General features: G+C 34.2%; 3 protein-coding genes across 4 annotated transcripts in view; 2 read left to right on the top strand and 1 right to left on the bottom strand.

Annotated features, from left to right (window-relative positions):
* Positions 1-18,081, top strand: part of LOC141363077 (sialoadhesin-like) — a 171,332-nt gene extending 153,251 nt beyond the window's left edge. The window contains exons 1-8 of one of the 2 annotated variants that reach the window (XM_073865581.1): positions 14,930-15,095; positions 15,376-15,453; positions 15,776-16,123; positions 16,197-16,430; positions 16,567-16,890; positions 17,087-17,296; positions 17,751-17,871; positions 17,970-18,081. In XM_073865581.1, coding sequence (XP_073721682.1) covers positions 15,408-15,453; positions 15,776-16,123; positions 16,197-16,430; positions 16,567-16,890; positions 17,087-17,296; positions 17,751-17,871; positions 17,970-18,066 — 1,380 coding nt within the window. In that variant the 5' untranslated portion in view covers positions 14,930-15,095; positions 15,376-15,407 and the 3' untranslated portion in view covers positions 18,067-18,081. Of the gene's footprint in view, positions 1-14,929; positions 15,096-15,375; positions 15,454-15,775; positions 16,124-16,196; positions 16,431-16,566; positions 16,891-17,086; positions 17,297-17,750; positions 17,872-17,969 lie in introns of those variants that run through there. The other variant, XM_073865579.1, reaches the window with a different exon arrangement.
* Positions 379-10,758, bottom strand: LOC129454149 (solute carrier family 2, facilitated glucose transporter member 9-like). Its single transcript, XM_073865552.1, has 13 exons — positions 10,754-10,758; positions 9,913-9,943; positions 4,303-4,401; positions 3,849-4,009; positions 3,504-3,628; positions 3,216-3,361; positions 2,929-3,061; positions 2,406-2,593; positions 2,219-2,329; positions 1,678-1,779; positions 1,418-1,493; positions 834-961; positions 379-705 (listed from the first exon to the last, which is right to left on the bottom strand). The coding sequence occupies exons 1-13, from the start codon at positions 10,756-10,758 to the stop codon at positions 463-465; spliced, it is 1,548 nt and encodes a 515-aa protein (XP_073721653.1). The 3' UTR covers positions 379-462.
* Positions 6,284-7,944, top strand: LOC129429154 (E3 SUMO-protein ligase ZBED1-like). The gene is made up of 2 exons (XM_073865631.1): positions 6,284-6,667; positions 7,191-7,944. Exons 1-2 carry the CDS (start codon positions 6,443-6,445, stop codon positions 7,635-7,637), a joined length of 672 nt encoding a protein of 223 aa, XP_073721732.1. The 5' UTR covers positions 6,284-6,442; the 3' UTR covers positions 7,638-7,944.
* Positions 18,082-20,458: the final 2,377 nt, after the last annotated feature.

Below are 20,458 nucleotides of genomic sequence, written 5' to 3'. Positions count from 1 at the left end.
CTTAAAACCCCTAGTTGCTCCAGAGGCGTGTGACCTCTGACATATTCAGCAATTGTAAGTCGCTTTGGATAAAAGCGTCAGCTAAATGAATAAATAAGTATGTAATTCACTGTAAAGATTAAAATTTTTGCATTAAACCAGTCTGGTGAAAATGTTCTGCCATCTACTGGAAAAAAACCACCTAAATAACATGAACTTTCAAGTGAATACTGTCATATAAGGCCTGCATTACAATTAATTTATTATTTACTTGTCTTTGCATGTTAAGAGAAGTATTATAATATAGAAAGCAATGACACTCAACAGCTTTAAGTAAGATTATTGAATATTTTTTTTTAATGTAAATTAAATTAAAAACTATATTAAACAACAATATAGTTGAAAGCATAACAAAAATAATCTCAGATTTTGATGGCACTGTGAGCAGCAGTATTTAGCAGCATCAGATCACAGCGTACAACATCAAGACGATTTCTCCAGATCTGCAGACACAACACTTCCATATCCATTCATCTTTTTAATACTGAGTTGGTCAGTGATAGCCAGGGGCTCTTTTTCAATTTCACACCTATTTTTTAAGGCAAACATCTGACTGATCTCCACAAAAGTTTTGTTCTTTGTCTCAGGGACAACAAAGTAGACATAGAGCGCCACACCAACACAAACACCACAAAACACCAGATAACAGAAAGCACCAGCAGACATCTGGAAAAAACATTGAACAATATATCAGAAAAATATGAAAGTGAGTGAATAGATCAATTAAATCATCTCATTGTATCTCATATATGTAAATATATCATATATGTTCATGTTCCCTGAGGAAGTCTTACCTGTAGGAATGGAAATACAAAGCCCACAGTGAAGTTTGATATCCAGTTAAGAAATCCTCCTACAATGTAGGCAGCAGGTCGATGAGACTGTTTAAAGAGCTCTCCTGTCAACAATAATGAGACACCGGCTGCACACAAGATGCATTTGATTTTTAATTGTATTGAAAAGTGACTTATAAAAGACTTTATTATTATGAGTTACACCCCACATTCATTTTAAAGCAGGACATTCATCTTTAAATAGCAGAGACCTGTGATACTAATCTGCCCCTAGGTGGCACTAGTTGCTCAATTTAATAAATTAGACTTTTAATTTGGGATCTTTTGAGATTTGAAAAAGTAAACACCTAAAATTATTTATTTTTGTCTTTTTTGAGCTCATAAATCAGTAAAATGTGTCGCTTGTCTGGTCATAGAGGAAATTCTGTGAGCCCATTTAGTGCAATATCTGTAAACATAACAGCTTCATTAAGAAAGCTCAAACTTGATCTTTTTAGACATTTTACGACTACTCTTCAAAGATAAATCCAGTAAATGAGCCGGCAAACAATGTGTAATGATGAGACCCAATGTAACGTCCTCACCGGGCCCTATACAGAATCCAGCAATAATCCCAACCACACAGATCACACTGATATAATGCATGAAGGACACATGAGTCTGACAACAGAAAAACACAAACACAAGTCACTATAAAACTGTAGCATACAACTTTACATAATAAACATCTTTGTCTAAATCAGTTCAAATGAAATAATTAAGATAACAATTAAAGTAAAGACAACTTAAAAGTAAAGATAAACAGTGTATAACCAACAAAGAGTTCAGAAATCATCAGAATTACCTGTAACTGAAGTGAAAAAGTAATTCCAGCACAGCAAATGCACATAAAACTAAAACCAGCAATCATTAGCTGCCTCCTGCCAACACGCTCAATAATGAAGCACTGAAGATTCAGAAAAACACTGTTAGACGCTTTCAACTCAATGAGTTTATGTTCATACAATGAAGAAAACAACAAACAAACAAAAATATAAAAACAGTTTTAGACGTTTCTGTGGAGTTATGTGAAAACAGTTGGGCCCAAAATGTTTATAAAGCAAAATCTGTTGTAATAAAAGTTATAAAGTTATACATTTTTATGATTTGTCATGCAATTATTTTTTATTTATTTATGAACTTTTGTATTACTCTTCTATATATTATACCTGCACACAATATCAGTTTTTACTGTAGAAACACAATCTGAAGATTATAAATTGAGTTTCTGCATATATTGTCAGCCTATAGTTAAATAAATCATGCCCAAGAGCACCGCTTACTCGTGATTAAATCATGATAATGCACAAGATCTTAAACTGTTTTAACATTCAATGTAATCTTACACCTATGAGTCCAGCGATGACTTCTATAGCTCCTGTGCCTACTGTTGTATACTGGATCTGATGAGCAGGAATGCCGGCATTCTCAAAGATTGAATTGGTGTAGAACCAGATCTAAAAATAGAGAAGTCAAATCAGTCCTATTTTTATCTACAACAACATTATTGTCTTTTTCACACAACATTCACACCGCATCTATTCCCGACAGCTGCATTCCCGCATTGACCACAATGATGGTGATAAGTTGCCAGCGCACGGACGAATCCTTGAAGAGCTGTAATACTGAGACCGTCTTCACTGAGGTCAAAGTTCGCTGCTCTTCCTGCATCTCCTCCACCTCAGCCTGGATGTTACACTTTACACGATACCACTTCAATGCTACATCAAGCAGGACAGAAAAGCATCATAACACAAAAGAATCAGACGACAAGATCACGTGATATCATATAATGACAGAGAATCAAAACACAGATTATGATACTTATTGATCTGCTCATTCACCAGGAACAATGAGCATCTTTAACAAACAGAAGACACAAAGACAGGGTTGGTACAAAATAACACAATGTGCACAGACAAAGCTTACACGTATTTAAGACAAGAACCAATTAAAAATAACAACAAACAAACACAAGAACAAGACGAAACAAGGTACTAAAACCACAGAAGACACAGACCAGGATGTCACAATCTTTGTATCTGAAAGTCTTCACCTGTGATTGTGGCATGAATGTTCTGCTTTTCTATCAAAAGATATCTTGGACTCTCTGGGAACCATGACAAGAAGACGAGCTGTATGAATGTGGGCAATATGACAAGAGAGAGTAACAGAGGCCAGAACTCTTCCTGTGTGGAGACATCAGATCAAAAATACAACAACACTTTACAATAAAGTTCATATTAGTAAATACATCAACTAAAAATGAACAGCAGTTTTTAACACAAAAAATAGTTTTAAATGATTTCAGTAAAGGATTGAGGATTTTCAATCAAGACTCACCTTGCCTAAGATCTCATGAAGCCCCAAAACCTGAGCAATAAATACACCCAAACAGATGAAAATGCTGGGCATGAGTCCCAGAAATCCACGGAGATTCTTTGGAGCAATTTCTCCAAGAAACATGGGCACAACGCTGAGAGATATCCCTACAACATCACGACAGACAGAAGACACATCAGTAAAGCAGATAAATACATGATGAGACGTCACAACTGTAAGATTACTAATAGCACGAGAAATGCAAGGCACATTTTGAAAAGATTGTAATTTTTTAGGACATCGCTTTACCTGAATGTATTCCTGTAATGAAGCGACCGATAATAATCATTTCTGGTGAGCCACATAACCGACTGAAGCCCATCAACCCTCCACCTACAAACACCAGAACTGTGCTGCGTATCAGCGTCCCTTTCCTACAAATTAGACAAACACACAAAGTTGCTTTGGATTAAAGTGTCTTATTACATGCATGTAAATATATTTGTACACATTTGAGATTGAATAAATGAGTCTTTAATAACCGTGATAAAGAGCATAACCTGTATGCATTTATTTCTAAGATTACACCATTAGCTTTTTTATCTTCCAATACAAAAATAAATTTATTCTGGGATCTGAAGTTTCGTTTTCTACCTTCCAAATGTGGTAACCTGTATTCCTACTGTGAGAGAGCCCAGCAATCCTCCAATAGCAAATATAGACACAGTGATTGAATAGTAAAGCGTAAGATGCTCTTCATCCACTCCTGACCCATAACGTCTCACAATGGTTTGGTTATAAAAGTCCTTAATGTACTAATAAAGAACAAGAACAATGAAAAACATCATCATTTATACTGAAGAGTTTTTCCTCTGTGAGTAAACAAACACAAAATGTCTTGCCATTGCCGATAATGGTTGAACATCTCTTTTCTTCCTTTCTATGTAGTCTAACATCATAATATTCAGATATATTTTATAAAATGAATAATATAAAAGTTAATTTAAATAATGTGATGATCAGTTTTTGATCCTGAGTCTAAACAGTGAGTCATGTTATACAAAACAGTATTAGTTTCACACATATTATTCATATTTAGGTCACTTACTAGCGCAGGAGAATTAACCACAGCCAGATTATAACCATAAAGCAGAGAGCTTCCCAATGACGAGAGCAACGCTACTGCCAACAGGGACAAGGTAAGATGCTGTTAAAAAAGTGACAAATAATAATTCAAACACTTCAAATAACATTCATTAAAGAGATTGTTTATCTAACAATTAAAAATATATTTTATTATCACCACACTAATCACTCCTATAGGGCTTTCTTTCTTGTACTAAACCAAATCTTTTTTTTTTTTTTTTGGTGAACAGTGCCTTTATCTTCTTAAACTTTGAGTGGACATAAAGATTTCTGAATGCAACCAAATAGGTTTGATGAAAAACATTACATATTTCTTTATATTTCTTATATTTAATATAACATGAAACAGTCTATTGCTGTTTAAGAGACAAACCTCTCAAGAGAAAAGTATACATTAAACCTAAATTAAAGCTACATACCCTTGTACATGTCCTGTTAGGATCTTTCAAAACCTCCTCTGCCATTTGTAGGACTGAATGTAAATAAAACTAAAACAGCAAGCGGGTGTCGTGAATTCTATTAAACTTTTAGCTAGAAAAATCCCATTCCTGATTATTTGGGGAAGAAGGTGCGCTGTCTATGGTGGAGTTTTGCCCATTTAACACTGATGAGAGAGAGATCCTGACTTATGAAGAGTTTAAAATGTTAAACGCACTGTCACATGCTAGCACTCGCATGATTTAACACTTTATTCACATTATATCCACTTGAACGAATGCTTGAGTAACCATTCAAGATATGAGTGTTTGTTTGACGTTTAATTGATATAATATTTGGACAAGAATAAAGTAATATAATAAAATAATCAAGATTAAGGAAAAGTGAGTATCATTTATGAAACGAGAAAAAAAACTATTTTAATATTATTTTTAAGAGCTGCAAGTACCAGATGACTTTAATGTCCTGATATATAAAACCATGATGTACTTTCTGTTTCACATGACTGTAAGTCACATTCTGTATGTTAACATAATGAAAAAATGATCAATGCTGTATATACTGTATAGAGATGATAGAAATAAAGAACAAATGACTGATTTATATCATTGATTTAAACTCATGTGAGAGAAGATAAATGAACACTAATGTTTCTGTTTTCACATTTATTGTTTTATGACTGCAAACTCTTTTAAATCACTAAACCATTAGTTATGTGTATAACAGAACAATAAGTGCTCTTTATTCTGTCATCTTTGCATCATGCTCAGGGAAATACTTTTAAATCGGTTCATGTTATGAGTATAAATTAAGGGCAATAAATATTCATATTCATTTTCATTATGGAAATGATTTAAAACGTTCATTTGCTCTGTGACCTTTGACTTTATTAAAATAAGAGTTTTGTGTTCTGTTTGTGGCATCATCGTATTAAACTGCTTCTGGCATCCTTTACTGGTCCTCACATGACTCTGTGCTGATGCTTCACTGTACAAACATCAATATTAAGAAAAAGGGGTCTTGAAGATCACAGATGCATGTTAATACATTAATCATAATCTGCATTTAAATAAACTGTTAGCATGTCATGTATGATGTGTTTTGTTTTATATTTGAAGAAAATGATTTTTAAACAGTGAATGACTGGAGTTGAGTTGTGTCCATGTGATGTTTTTAGGTCAAATATGTTAAGTTCATATGACTCTCAGTGTTGAGTAATGTCTGTAAAATCAGGCAGCTTTTGTAAAGAATCAATTACTGTCTCACATGCTGGATTATTCATGCTAACAGAGTTCTTCCTTTAAATTACTTGCTTCACATTATGAAGCTATTGGAAAATGCTAAATCATAAATTAGGTGAGATTTGTTTGCCCGCAACCCTATTTTCAGCCCAACAGATAATATCAGAGTGATATAACACAAGTAAAAACGAAACAGAAATAGATATGCATTGATCAGTACATTAAATCATTAATATATTAAATCTATTGAGGTAAAATCTTGAGCACAGAAATGCGCAAAAATGCCCGTCAACTTGATACTCTCGACAGCGCCGACATAAGTGATGCAGAAGAAATAGTAAAACTTCTTAAACCGTTAAAACCACCACTGTCCTGTCTGATGAAAAGAACGCCACCCTGTCACTCATTGTGCCTTTTAAATCAATGATCGAGCAGAGCATGACACTGGACGAGAAAGACTCCACAACTATAGCTAACATGAAAAGAGCTATCCTGCAAAACTTGACAAACAGATACACAGATGTACAGGATTATCTGATGGAGAGTACTGCACTAGACCCCAGATTTCGGTCGCTGCCCCACCTACTCCCTGAACAACGTGAAGAGGTTTTCCACCGGCTGAAAAACAAAGCAAACCAATTACAGCAGGTATGTCAGCATTTACTACTTATGGAAAATCTGTATTTGTGTGTCTGTCACTCCATTTGCATGTTTCTGTAATTTGTGCTGCTGCTGCTGCTGCGTGTGTGTGTGTGTGTGTGTGTGTGTGTGTGTGTGTGCGCGCGTGTGTGTGTGTGTGTGTGTGTGTGTGTGTGTGTGCGTGTGTACCTGGTAATTATCACGTTGTGGTGACCAATTGTCCCCACAAAGATAGGAATACCAGTATTTTTGTGACCTTGTGGGGACATTTTGATGTCCCCATGAGGAAACAAGCTTATAAATCAAACAGAATGATGTTTTTTGAAAATGTGAAGTAGGAGAAGGGTTTCTGTGATGGTTGGGGTTAGAGAATGGGGTGGGTAAGGGGAATAGAATATACAGTTTGTACGGTATAAAATGCATTACGTCTATGAAATGTCCCCACAAAACATGGAAACCAGAATGTGTGTGTGTGTGTGTGTGTGTGTGTGTGTCTCTTAAATCTCTTTTCACACTTTTTATTATTTTTAAGGCTGTCACTGTGGAGCAAACTGAAGAGAGAGAGGGACGTGCTAGTGATGGAAATCCTACTGATGCAGAAGATCAAAGAAACACCACTGAGCAAGATCAACCACCTAGCAAAAAGACAGCACTGGAAGATCTGCTTGGTGCAACTTTTGCTAAACCAGCAATTGGACAATCAAAAAGTAGCATAGAAGTAGAGGTTGAGATTTACAAAAAGGACACTTCTATTCCCCTCACTAGTTGTCCACTGAAATGGTGGAAAGAAAACGCTCACATGTACCAACATCTTTTCCCTCTGGCCAAAGCTTACCCAACAGTTCCAGCCACTTCTGTTCCAAGCGAACATGTTTTTTCTACAGCAGGGGATATTGTTAATGCTCAAAGATCCCAACTTCTCCCTGAAAATGTAGATATGCTGGTGTTTCTGAAAAAAAAAAACCTGCAAATAACCTAAACAAACCCTGAAACTGTCTATGTTAAACCTACAGTACAACAGAACACCATTTTTTATTTGAATTGTTTTCTGCACTTTTATTTGTATAAGACATACTGTCTTAGGTTTATCTTATTTCTGTGCCTGAAGGGAATTAAAAAAAATTAATCTCAGTTCCTTAATTCTAATTTGTTAAATTTCACTTTTTTCAGTGACAGACCTGCAGAAGGTTCAGTTAAGCCTTTGTTACAATTCTTTATTGTTGTATGTACAACAAAAAGTTACTAAAATTGTTAATATTTTTTATGAAAATAAACGTGTAATTTGAATTTCAGTTTAATTGTTTAAATGTGTCCAAAGTATCGAGATATGCATCGTATCGTGAGCCCAGCATCGAGATACGAATCGAACCGCGAGCTGAGTGTATCGTTACACCCCTACTGATCAATAGTATTGTGACAGTCTGTAAGTCACGGGTTAAAGGTTATTGCTCTTCAGTTGTGATGATATTCATAATGTAGCACAGCCTCTCATACCTGCATTCTGATAGATTTATTGATTTTAACATTATGAGTCTTTGTCATTTAAGATTAAGAGTAAAGTTATGTTCTGAATTTTTGGGGGTTTGTCTTTCTTCAGATTCAATGGACAAAATCAACGAAACAACTGACAGAAACAATGAAGAAATGTACAGTTCAGTGTTTGTCTCTCTGTTGGTGTTTCTGCCTCAGTTTCTCATTATAGGAGCTGTATGGATCTGGTAAGAAAAAATATCAAGTAAAACTCAAAACTGCATAACATACAGTGAATATTCTGATATGAATTCAGATTGTTAGAGTGTGATTTTTGACCCTACAGGTTTTTCATCAGCATGAATAAATTGAACTCATCTAAAAACAAAACTGATGACAAACAAATAGAGGTGAGAAAATCTGTATATCTGTATGTTAAATAAAATGGTCAGATTTTATAACATTACCTCTTTCTGTGTATTTGTCATTGTTAGATGTTGCAGGTCTGTGAGTAGATCAGCTGTCTGTCCATCAGAACTACTGGAGTGATGTCACAACTCTCTTTATGACATCATCACCTAGCAACAGTCTCTCAGCAGTGACATCAGGCTGTTATTGAACTCAATGCTGTTTTTAGTTAGTTTAAGATTTTATATGCAGTTAGGAAAGTGTTTGTTTTTAGGGCTATTTTTTAGGTTATTAAGGCTTTTTTGGGTAATCTTCTTTTACTAACAAATAGTTGCTGTGATTTTGTCTCTTCTAGATGTCGACTCTTCAGTGTATTTAGGTTTCAATCAGGACTCAGTAGAAAATCTTTTGCTTATTCTGCACTCTGGTCATGAATTAACCCTCAGAATATAACAACAGCTTGATCATTTTGTTACCAAGGGAAAATTTAAAGCGCTTATTAAAAGTTTTAAGCTATTCTCAAGCTGGATTTTGTATACATTTACATAACATTTTTAGTAGTTACAAACAGTCAGAGGTGGGTAGAGTACCCAAAATCTGTACTCAAGTAAAAGTACAAGTACTTCTACAAAAATGTACTCAAGTAAAAGTAAAAGTATCAATCTAATTATTTACTTGAGTAAGAGTAAAAAAGTATTAGATGAAAAAACTACTCAAGTAGTTAGTTACTCGTTACTTCTGATCTGATAGAGGAGTAGCGCAAAAGCACTGAATTTCAGACTACTTGGAGGGTTTTCACAAACCTCTCCTTAAAAGTCTCATTGTTCTGCTTATAAACAAGTAAAGCAGCCTATCTCAGTCCTGCAATGGGTACATTAACATCACATAACGTGTCATTTGAGAAAAAATCTCAAACACACACACACACACACAGAGATGTTTTTCTGACGGTTAACTCTGTATTTATTTTCATGTTCCCAACACAAACTTGTCAGCATCTGCCTTTAAACATGCAAACAGTAAACAAAAAAGAACGTGTGTGTCATGGAGAAACATTCTGGCTGTTTTATATGACAAAGATGGTCTAATGTATCTAAAGTTAAAAAGATTAAATTTAACAGTTTTTGAGAGACTTTTGATATGATTTTTAAAAGACAGTGTATAAGTGCAAGACGTCGTTACATTATGCTGTTCAGTTTGTTTAGTTTTGTGGGGAAATTCTATGGAAATGTGCAGATGTAAACGTGCTGTTTGTATGGTTTAACTTACACTAGGTTTGGTCATCGCTTGCACAAGAGTGCATATGGCAAAAAAAAACTCATATAGTATGTGAAATGACCATTGATAGTGTTCAAATAGACATTACTGTGACTTACCACTTTAGGTTGGATCTTGAATTCCTGTACACTGAGATGTCAGCTCGTTTATTGAACAAAGCATGCATCGCATTATGAAACTATTCTTTTTGATCTCTTGGAGTGAAAACATAGACCGAAATTGAAGCCGCCATGCATGATCTGCCTCCGATATCTCGCACAACGCAGTTAACGCACAGTCGCCCTCATCTGCTTCTCCTATCATCTATGCGCGGCGCGCTAGGGTGACCACGTGGTCGTGCGCGCTAAAGGGTGACGCAGCCTGTCTCGCTAAACTTTCGAACACGCCCTATAAACTTCTCAGATGTATCAGGATTGCGAATGAATCTGAGTAAATCTGTTATTTTTCCTTTAAAAAACTGTAATTTATCAGATATTTGTGGGATTCCAATCAAGAATACGGTGACTTATCTTGGAGTAATTATATGTAAAGATGAAAATACTCGTAGTAATTTAAACTTTGACCCAATAATTAGGAAAACTAATAATAGATTCAACATGTGGTTACAAAGGGATTTATCATTACAGGGAAGAATCCTTTTGTCCAAGGCTGAAGGAATCCCCAGATCAGTTTATGTTTCCTTGTCACTTGATATGCCCTCTAAAATAACTAAAGAATTGGACAAATTACTTTTTGATTTTGTTTGATTTTAAGAGGAAAGCACACTACTTGAGGAAAGAAATATTGTGCAATTCTAAAGATAATGGAGGCTTAGAGGTATTGAATTATGATACACTAAATAATGTATTTAAAATTAATTGGATAATACAATACTTAAAAAAGAAAGATAATATGTGCAATGCTTTCCCCAAATTCTTGTTTAAGTTAACACAGTCTCACCCCATGACGACACTTGACCATTCGTTAATATGTGACGCGGAGGGTATACCTTTCGCGTCATTTTTTGACGAACTGGGGACTTCAATACTATTACGTCCGTTGCATTCTCTTCTCCTATTTTCTTACCATTTTCGCGTCGGTTTAGGGTTAGATTACGCAAAATTAAACAGTGTACGCGAAATTAAACAGTGTACGCGAAATTAAACAGTGTACGCGAAATTAAACAGTTGTCACCTGGCGTTGGGGTTAGAAACAGTTGTCACCTGGCGTTGGGGTTAGAGTTAGGTTTGGGTAGGGATGTCATTATGTAAATCTAACCCTAAACCGACGCGAAAATGGTAAGAAAATAGGAGAAGAGAATGCAACGGACGTAATAGTATTGAAGTCCCCAGTTCGTCAAAAAATGACGCGAAAGGTATACCCTCCGCGTCACATATTGACGAATGGTCAAGTGTCGTCAAAGAAAGATAATATGTGGAATGCTTTCCCCAAATTCTTGTTTAAGTCAGTTGGTGGTCTGGAATTCTTGTTAAAATGTAATTACTCTATTGATAAAATTCCACTAAAACTTGCAAGATTTCATCAACAAGCTCTCATGTCATGGACATTGGCATATAAACATAATTTTTCCCCTAGAAGATATTATATTTGGAATAATAGAGATATTTTATATAAACATAAATCCCTTTTTTTTAATGTATGGTTTGAGAATAACATAATATTGGTTAGCCAGTTGATGAATGGTGATGGAGTTTTATTGTCATACACAGAGTTTCTTGACAAATTTAAAACACTGTTTGTTGGAAATAGTAATATCTTAAAAGACAACATTTCAAATAAATCTATTAGGATGTTACATATCCTCCGGCTAGATTTTTTTGGTCATCAATATTTGGAGATTTAAATTGGCGCAAGGCTTGGAGAATGGTTGATAAATTTTTGGTTAATAACAAAGTAAAGGAAGTTTCATTTAAAATAATGCACAGAATTTACCCAGCAAAACATGTATTAGAGAGGTTTAAATTAAATATTGACTATTCATGTGAATTCTGTAATAATGAAAAAGAAACAATTTTTCATTTATTTTATCATTGTATTTATACCAAGATATTTTGGGTTGATATTGAAAATTTTATTACAAGAAAACTTAATACAGCTGTTAAATTGGGTGGGCCGGATATAATGATTTATGTTAATGACTGTGAAATAGAAAAGGACAAAGCATATGTTATTCAATTACTAATCTTAATGGGGAAATTTCATGTACACAAAATGAAATGGTCTGGTGGTAAACCCAATTTCGTCCATTTTCTCAACGAATTTAAGCAATATTGTAATGTTGTAAACAAATGTAAAAATAAAAAAGCTTTAAGGGCTTCTAATATTATCTGCAAATTTGATGTAGACAAGTAATATGCACCACTTATGGGGGGGGGGTTGTTTGTTTGTTTGTTTTCTCTGGCTAACTTTGTTATTGTTTTATTTTGGATTACATTATCATTTACATATGTACATTGACAACATTTATGTACAATACATTGTTATAACTCTCTTGTTGTTATATATGTATGTATATATATATATATGTATATGTTCATATGCAATAAAAAAAAACGCCCTATAAACTTTTTAAAAATATATATGTTCATTAATTATTACCATTTAACAGTAGCGCAGTAACGCCGCCGAATGTAGCGAAGTAAAAGTACAGTTTTTTCACTAGAAATGTACTTGAGTAAGAGTAAAAAGTACATATCCTTAAATTTACTCTAAAAGTACTAGTTACCCAAAAAATGTACTCAAGTACATGTAACGAAGTAAATGTAATTCGTTACTACCCACCCCTGCAAACAGTATCAAAAGTCTTTTATATTAGTGAATCTTAATTTTGTTCTTTATTTTTTATTGTTTTTAATTGCATCTTTATGTATAATGTATCTTCTCTGCAAGGTCTCATTCAAAAACAGTTGGGAGACTTCAATAAAGATGAAATAAAAGTACATATAAAAGTTGATTTTGATTGGTCATTTACTGTTTTAAAAGGATAGTTTATTTAATCATAAAAGTGATGTCATCATTTTCATCATGTTGATCTAAACCTGTATGAGTTTCTTTATTCTGTTGAACACATTAAGTTTTTTAATGATGTAAGCACACAGTTGACAGCAGAGGTGGACAATAACTTCATTAGTAAGAGGATTTTTTTTCTTTTCTGTATCGTGATCGTTTTTTTTTTTTTTTTTTGCAGGATAAAAACAGTCTATCAGTAATCACGCTAGTAGGGTCATGTGTCATGAAGTTCAGTAATTGTTTAACCAACTGGTGGCATTCACAGCAAAATGGACGTGATCCTGAGAGGGCGCATCCATGGCCGTAGAGTATGTCAGTATGAAGTATGGTCAGGCAAATGATTTTTGTATGTATTTGCTCACCTATTTTAGGCAAAAATTTTCTTGAAACATCACGCTAACCGTGTGCATGCCTGTGTTTAGTTAACTTCTTCATTTAGGTTAGATGTAATCAGTTCACCCAATACAGCCGAGTCAACTGCCTCTAGTGGACAAAAACAACACTGCACCAAATATACAAGAGTCTCTCTGTGGTGTACAGATCAAAATGATTTCCAAAGTGAATTCACTAAATAACACAAAAGAAAGTCATGTTTAATTTAAAGGGGTCACATCAACTTGAAAATTCTGTCTACAGTGGCATTGTTGAACTTTCACAGTTTATTAAAATAATGTTCTCAAAACTGTCACTGGGCCAGTACCCTTTGTAAAGACCCCATTTAGGAACAGATATGAGGTGTCAGTATGTACCTCGAGGTATTAATATGAACTCTATGTGCACAGGTGTTTTTAAAAGGGTACCGCCCCAGTGACAGCTAGAGATCATTTATAACATTTATATTATTACTGGGAAACATGAAGACATGATGCACTGCTGTAAATCTACCACATAAAGAATTCAAGTTTATTCCAGGAGAGGGTGACACACAACAGAGTCTAATGTACTACAACATACACAAAACAATGAGTCCTCAGAAACAGAGAGAGACTCTTAGAGTTTAGATTGACATAAATTGTGAAGGGAGGAAACTAACTTGAAATTAATTGTAAGTTATGTCAATATTAATTCACTAAACTGCACTGTTAGACATTTCTGTAAATTTTACAGCTATTTACTGTATATCACCCAGTATAATACTGCAAACTATTTATACAGTAAATAACTGTAATTCTCTGTGACATCAAACATCATATACAGTATTTTAAATGAAAGCCAAGCCAGCTATAACAATCACATCATGATAGATCTGCAGGAGAATGACATTAAAATGTTTTAAACAAGGGCAGGATGATAAACATCAATGTTTGTTTGCAGGTTCATTTGGTGCTATGCAGACCGCTTGGTGATGTCAAAGTATAAACGTGATTCAAAGCAAACTTCTGCGTGTGATTTCTTGAATCGCTTCACATCTTTTTAAAATGTAGCTTCACTACAGATACAGCTTCTCAAACTGTCTTTTTAAGCACATTGTGTATTTATTTATGTCAAACAATCTTGCAGGCACAATGTTAACCACTAAAGGAAGCTCTTTGTGTTGTAAAGGTTCATCTGTCCATGCAAGTGGGTATTTTTTCCAAGGCTATTTGATTATAGAGAATGAAAATAATATTTTCTTTGTAATTTAAAGAAAACATGAATTCAAAACTAACTTCATAAGCTGGCTATAACCTCTACTACGGTAAACATGAAGGTAAATGTAGTCATCTGTTGTTGCATCTTCTGCTATTCTAAAAATGTCTGTCTGTGTTTTAAACTGTATTACGAAATGTTTAGGGCGGTGTCTGAAATAACTCCATACCTTCATTCCATATTCCCTACATTAGTTTATAAAATGAGTAAGTGTTTACATGCACAAAAGGTTACGACGATACAGTTTACATGCACCCTAAACATTGCAATCTTATTTAAATGTTCGTTTACATGTACATTATAGAATCCGAACCGAAAGTATGCGCAAGCGCACAGCCAGGGTTGCCAGACCCACGTTTCAAAACCATCCGACTGGACTTCCAAAACTAGCACAAAAGCATCCCAATGAATATTCACAGCCCAAATACCAATAACTTATCAACTAAATCATTTAATCTTTAACCCGCAGAAAAAAAACAACTGGTGGAAATAGTTTAAACAGTATCCCAAATCTAAACTCGAAAAAAGCAGAGGACTTGGCAACGCAACGCTCGCGACAGCATCTCTCGTTGGAGTTCACGCTTTACTCTGTATGAAAGTCAAAACCGAGTTGGAGTTGTTCTTAAGAAGTTTTCCGATATAGGTAATGAAAACACACTTTTCAAAAGAAACAACGCTATTTTATTGCAAGTAGTCTAATGTTTTAAAAGTAAACACAAACGCTGCAGAATTTAGTTAAACGCGTGACCCCATTAATGCTGTTGTTGTTGCGCGTTTCTGTGACGAGATTCATAAATATAATACGTGAACTTGGAGCGCAAATGTTCTGCGCATGTGCACAACGTATTTTTGAGAAAGTCACAGTCAAACTAACATTGTGTTTTTATCAGCAATAAGAAAAGTTCTTGTTTAATGTTTTGTAGCTGGTATATGTGAGTTTCTACAAAGAGAAATCATGAACTTCAGACTCTCATCACTGATCCTGCTGTTACACATTCAAGGTATGAAACACAGTTTTGTTATTATACTGAAAAACTTCAATATATATTTGTTAAAAGTATGTCAGATTTTAAACTAGTTTAGTCTAATTTAATTTACATCGCTGTACTCCAAAGGCTGGATTCTCCATTTGGATCAGTCTCTAAAATGTTTAAAGTGAGTTTGTGTATTTAAAACCGAACTTAGAGATTTGTGTTTGAGAACAAAATTGATGAATCTGAGTTCATATCCTTACAGGACTGTCTGAATCTCTCACGTCGCTCTGTAATTTTAATGAAGTTACATACAGTAAACTACATATTAATGTTACCGTTTCTTCTTCAGGGTTCCTAACATTGGATAACTTTAATGTAACCTGTAATAAACAGAATATTTGTGCTGTGAGGGGGACACTGATGAGTGTGAGGTGCTTTTACTCAAACATCAACATCAAAACTGTGTTCTGGTTCAGTCAGAAACAGAGAGCAAACTGGAGAAACAAAGATGAACCTGAAGATTTGACTTTAGATTCAGATTACTCAGGACGAGTTATTCAAGAGATCACTAAAGATTACTCAGAGCTCAGAATATATGATCTGTTAGAAAGAGACGGTGGAGAATATCAGCTCATGTTCATTACGAAGGATGGAGTTAAACATCTCAGCTCAGTCACAGTCAATCTAACAGTCACAGGTACATTTACATTCTCATCAGTCCAGTTAAACTCTTTTCATTTCTCATCTAATGTAAGATTTTGATTATTTAGTTTTACAGCTGAAGATGAATCCTGAATCTACAGGACAGCGAGTACAACTGAGATGTTATTCCTCCTGCCCTCCTGAATATGGTTACCGCTGGTACAAGAATGGAGAATATCTAACAAAATTGTTCAATAATCTAAAATATGTAATACAAGACCAAAGCATATTTGTGTCATCCAGAGAAAACACTGGCAATTATTACTGCTCTCAGCATTTTTCTGATCTCTCTCCATCTGTGTGTGAGTCTGACATTTATAAAATATTTAAATTAAAATGGAAGAATAAAATTGGTAATTTTCTTGTTGATTCATATACCATATGAGTGTGTTTGTAATTGATTGTGAATGTTACAGCAGTATTTTGTGACTCTTTCAGGTCTTTCTAACAGTGGCTGTTGGGCTGTGACTTACACCTCTACAAGAGTTTGTGCTTTAGTGGGATCAACAGTAGATATTCACTCTTCATACTCACATCCCACTGGAGATACAGTAGAGGAAACATGCTGGGATTACTATAAACTTGGTGAACTCAGAGATCTGCGTGAGGATCATAAGTTTTCTGGTCGTGTGGAGTATCTGGGAAACACACTGAGAATCAAACACGTCAACGTGAATGACACTGGATATTATCAGTTCCGGATCATCACTAACACATCAGATGAAGTTATTGGTAATCCTGGAGTCACTCTTACTGTTACAGGTAACTGCTCATAATAAACTCTCTGTAGTGCAGCACTCATTATACTGAAGCATTATAGCTCGAGTAAGAGTCTGATATCAACACGTCTGTGATTAGGCCATAGATTTAGGCCATGCTTTACCAATTGAGCTAAATCAAAATACGAGGCCTAACTTTGAAAAGTAGTTGACATGAACTCTTTTATATGAAATTTCAGATACACGAGTGAGAAGCAGTCCAGACCCTGTGATAGATGGAGAAAAAGTGATATTAAGCTGTTCAACTGAATGCCCTCTGGATAACAAACATACTTACATCTGGTATAAGAATGGACAACAGGTAACAGATGGATTGAGATTATTAAACAAGCTGTACCTGGACTCAATCAACAGAGAGGAGCTACAAGAGTATTCCTGTACTGTAAGAGGTAACACAACATCTCATCATACATCTGATGAAATTATATAAGAGAGACTTTCTGTCCTTGATGCTGATTGGTTTATTCACAGCTATGACATCATCACTGAGCTACTTTCCCTGTGCAGCACTCATAGCTGATCATAAATATTGTGTCAGTTACAGTTTATATGTCAAACACTTCAGTATATCTCATAATGAAAGAAACATTTGTGTCATTATTATTATTTTCATTTTATAGAAACTGATTTATTAAAATATTTTACTCATTTGTCTCTGTGTCAGTCTGTAAGTCACGGGTTAAAGTTCATTGCTCTTCAGTTGTAATGATATTTATAATGTAGCAAAGCCTCTCATACCTGCATTCAGGTGATCTATCTGATAGATTTACTGTATTGACTATTTGTAATGAAGATAAAGAGTAAAGTTATGTTCTGAATTTTCTGGTGTTTGTCTTTCTTCAGATTCAATGGACAAAACCAATAAAACAACTGACAGAAACAATGAAGAAATGTACAGTTCAGTGTTTGTCTCTCTGTTGGTGTTTCTGCCTCAGTTTCTCATTATAGGAGCTGTATGGATCTGGTAAGTAAAAATATCAAGTAAAACTCAAAACTGCATAACATACAGTAAATATTCTGATATGAATTCAGATTGTAAGAGTGTGAATTTTGACCCTACAGGTTTTTCATCAGAATGAATAAATTGAACTCATCTAAAAACAAAACTGATGACAAACAAATAGAGGTGAGAAAATCTGTATATCTGTATGTTAAATAAACTAATGGTCAGATTTTATAACATTATCTCTTTCTGTGTGTTTGTCATTGTTAGATGTTGCAGGTCTGTGAGTAGATCAGCTGTCTGTCCATCAGAACTACTGGAGTGATGTCACAACTCTCTTTATGACATCATCACCTAGCAACAGTCTCTCAGCAGTGCCATCAGTGATGCAGTGATGTCATATACAGTGACATATTAATGACAGCTCAGTGTAAATAATCTAATGTTCAAATAGATGAATTATTCATTGAAGTATTGAGTTTATCATTCAACAGTCTTGTGTCAGTGTCAGATCAACTGTAACATCACAATACATAAATCCTGTAAAAACTTTGCTATAGTGCATCTTTATGTAGATGATACTGTGATCTACTTTCATCTTCACTATAAGTCAGGCTGTTATTCAACTCAATGCTGTTTTTAGTTAGGTTAGGATTTTATTACAGGGCTGTGCTTTAATCTTGTAGTTAGGAAAGCATTTGTTCAGTTTATTTTAAAATGTTTTGGACTATGGGGACATTATTTACATGCTTGTTGCTTTCACTTCATTTCACAGTTTAGACACTGACTGTGTATCATAGCTTTTTATATTTTATAATTCATTGTCATTGTTGTATATTTTATAATACAGTCTTTTGGTTTCATTAAGCTTGAGGAGACTGCAGCATTGATTTATTTCTTTAAGCCGTATTCATGTATTTACTTTTTTGTCTTCTTTCATTTACAAACAGACTCTTCAGTGTATTTAGGTTTCATTCAGGACTCAGTAGAAAATATTTAGCTTATTCTGCACTCTGGTCATGAATAAATCCTCAGAATATAACAACAGCTTGATCATTTTATTACCATTAGAAAGTTTAAAGCACGTATTAAAAGTTTAATATATACATAAAATATAAAAAGCTTATAAAGAATTTTATCTGTTATAAGAGTGTGTTATTGCAATTTTTGGGCTGGATTTTGTATAAATACATTTACATAACATTTCAGTATTTACATAGTATTAAAAGTCTAAAATAGTGAATTCTCTATTTGTATTGTTTTTAATTTCATCTTTGTGTACTAATGTGTCTTCTCTGCAAGGTCTCACTCAAAAAGAGTTGGGAGACTTAGTTAAATAAAGATGACTAACCTAATTACTTATTTCAGGCAAAATCAACATCAATAAGCAGAGGATTCACACATTACAATAAAGAAAATATTAAGATGAAGTCATTTTCTTGAAACATCACGCAAACCGTGTGCATGTCTGTGGCTGAATCCCAAACCGCCTACTTCCATACTATATAGTATGTAAAAAGAGCTTTTTTGCGTACTATATAGTATGGAAGTAGGCGGTTTGGGATTCATACTTACTGTGTAGGTACTGAATTTTATTGGGTACCTACTTAACGTGCGCTATGGCAGTATGTACGTTAGCGTTAAGTATGTACAGCATTCGCCATGTTGACGTTATAATGTGACATATGACGTAGTAGACTTGTTCGAGTTCATGTGGAACCAGAGCCGGATTAAATAAATGCCCCGGTGAAAAAATAGTATGCTAAATATATTTAATTTTGATATACTTAAGTATACTTGCAGTCACACTAATGACCAGTATACTTAAAGTGTGCTATTGATTAGTTTATTTAAAGAGTGCTATTTTGGAACAACTAATTTTGTACTTAATATATATATATTTTAGTTGTATATTAATTGTAACAAAGTACAACTTTAAGTGTATTTAGTGTACTTTTGTGTGCTAAAGTGGAACAACTTTAAGTGTATTTAGTACAATTTAAGTACATGACTGTTTTTGTGCTAAATTCATGCTTGATAAGTGGATTTAGAGTGTGTTTTATTTATGTTAGGAGTACATTACAAATGTATTATGAGTGTCTTGCAAACATACAATCAGTATACCTTAAATAGACTGTTTGCGTACGTTCTATATATTTTTGGCCAATCCAAAATTCTAAAAACTGCCCTGGTGAAAAATGAATATGCCAAGTACATTACATTCTGTATACTTTTACATACCTGCAGCTAGATTAGTAATGAGTATACTTCAAGTGCGTTAATAATTAGTTAACTTAAAGAGTGCTATTTTGGGAATAGATTACTTTAGCTGGTAACATAACCAAAATATTTTTTTCCAAATAAATAAAAGCTGATTAAAACAGTCAAAAACAATTCATTTTAAATATATTTAAAATATAGTTTTATTCACAGCATTCAAAGTGTACAGTATTTGCCTAAAAATTGAACAATTACTCATTGAAGAATGTCAAGATGATTGAGTTTACAACGTCTTTCTCTCCCAAATTAACTTTAGTCTGGCAGGTTTTGGTTCAGGCTTAGGAAATCTGAAAAAGAGAGACAATAAGCTCAATTAAAAAGTGTTTAA

Source organism: Misgurnus anguillicaudatus, unplaced genomic scaffold (genome assembly GCF_027580225.2).
Source record: "Misgurnus anguillicaudatus unplaced genomic scaffold, ASM2758022v2 HiC_scaffold_32, whole genome shotgun sequence".
Classification (NCBI taxonomy): domain Eukaryota; kingdom Metazoa; phylum Chordata; class Actinopteri; order Cypriniformes; family Cobitidae; genus Misgurnus; species Misgurnus anguillicaudatus.
This window is presented reverse-complemented; position numbering and strand designations above follow the sequence as displayed.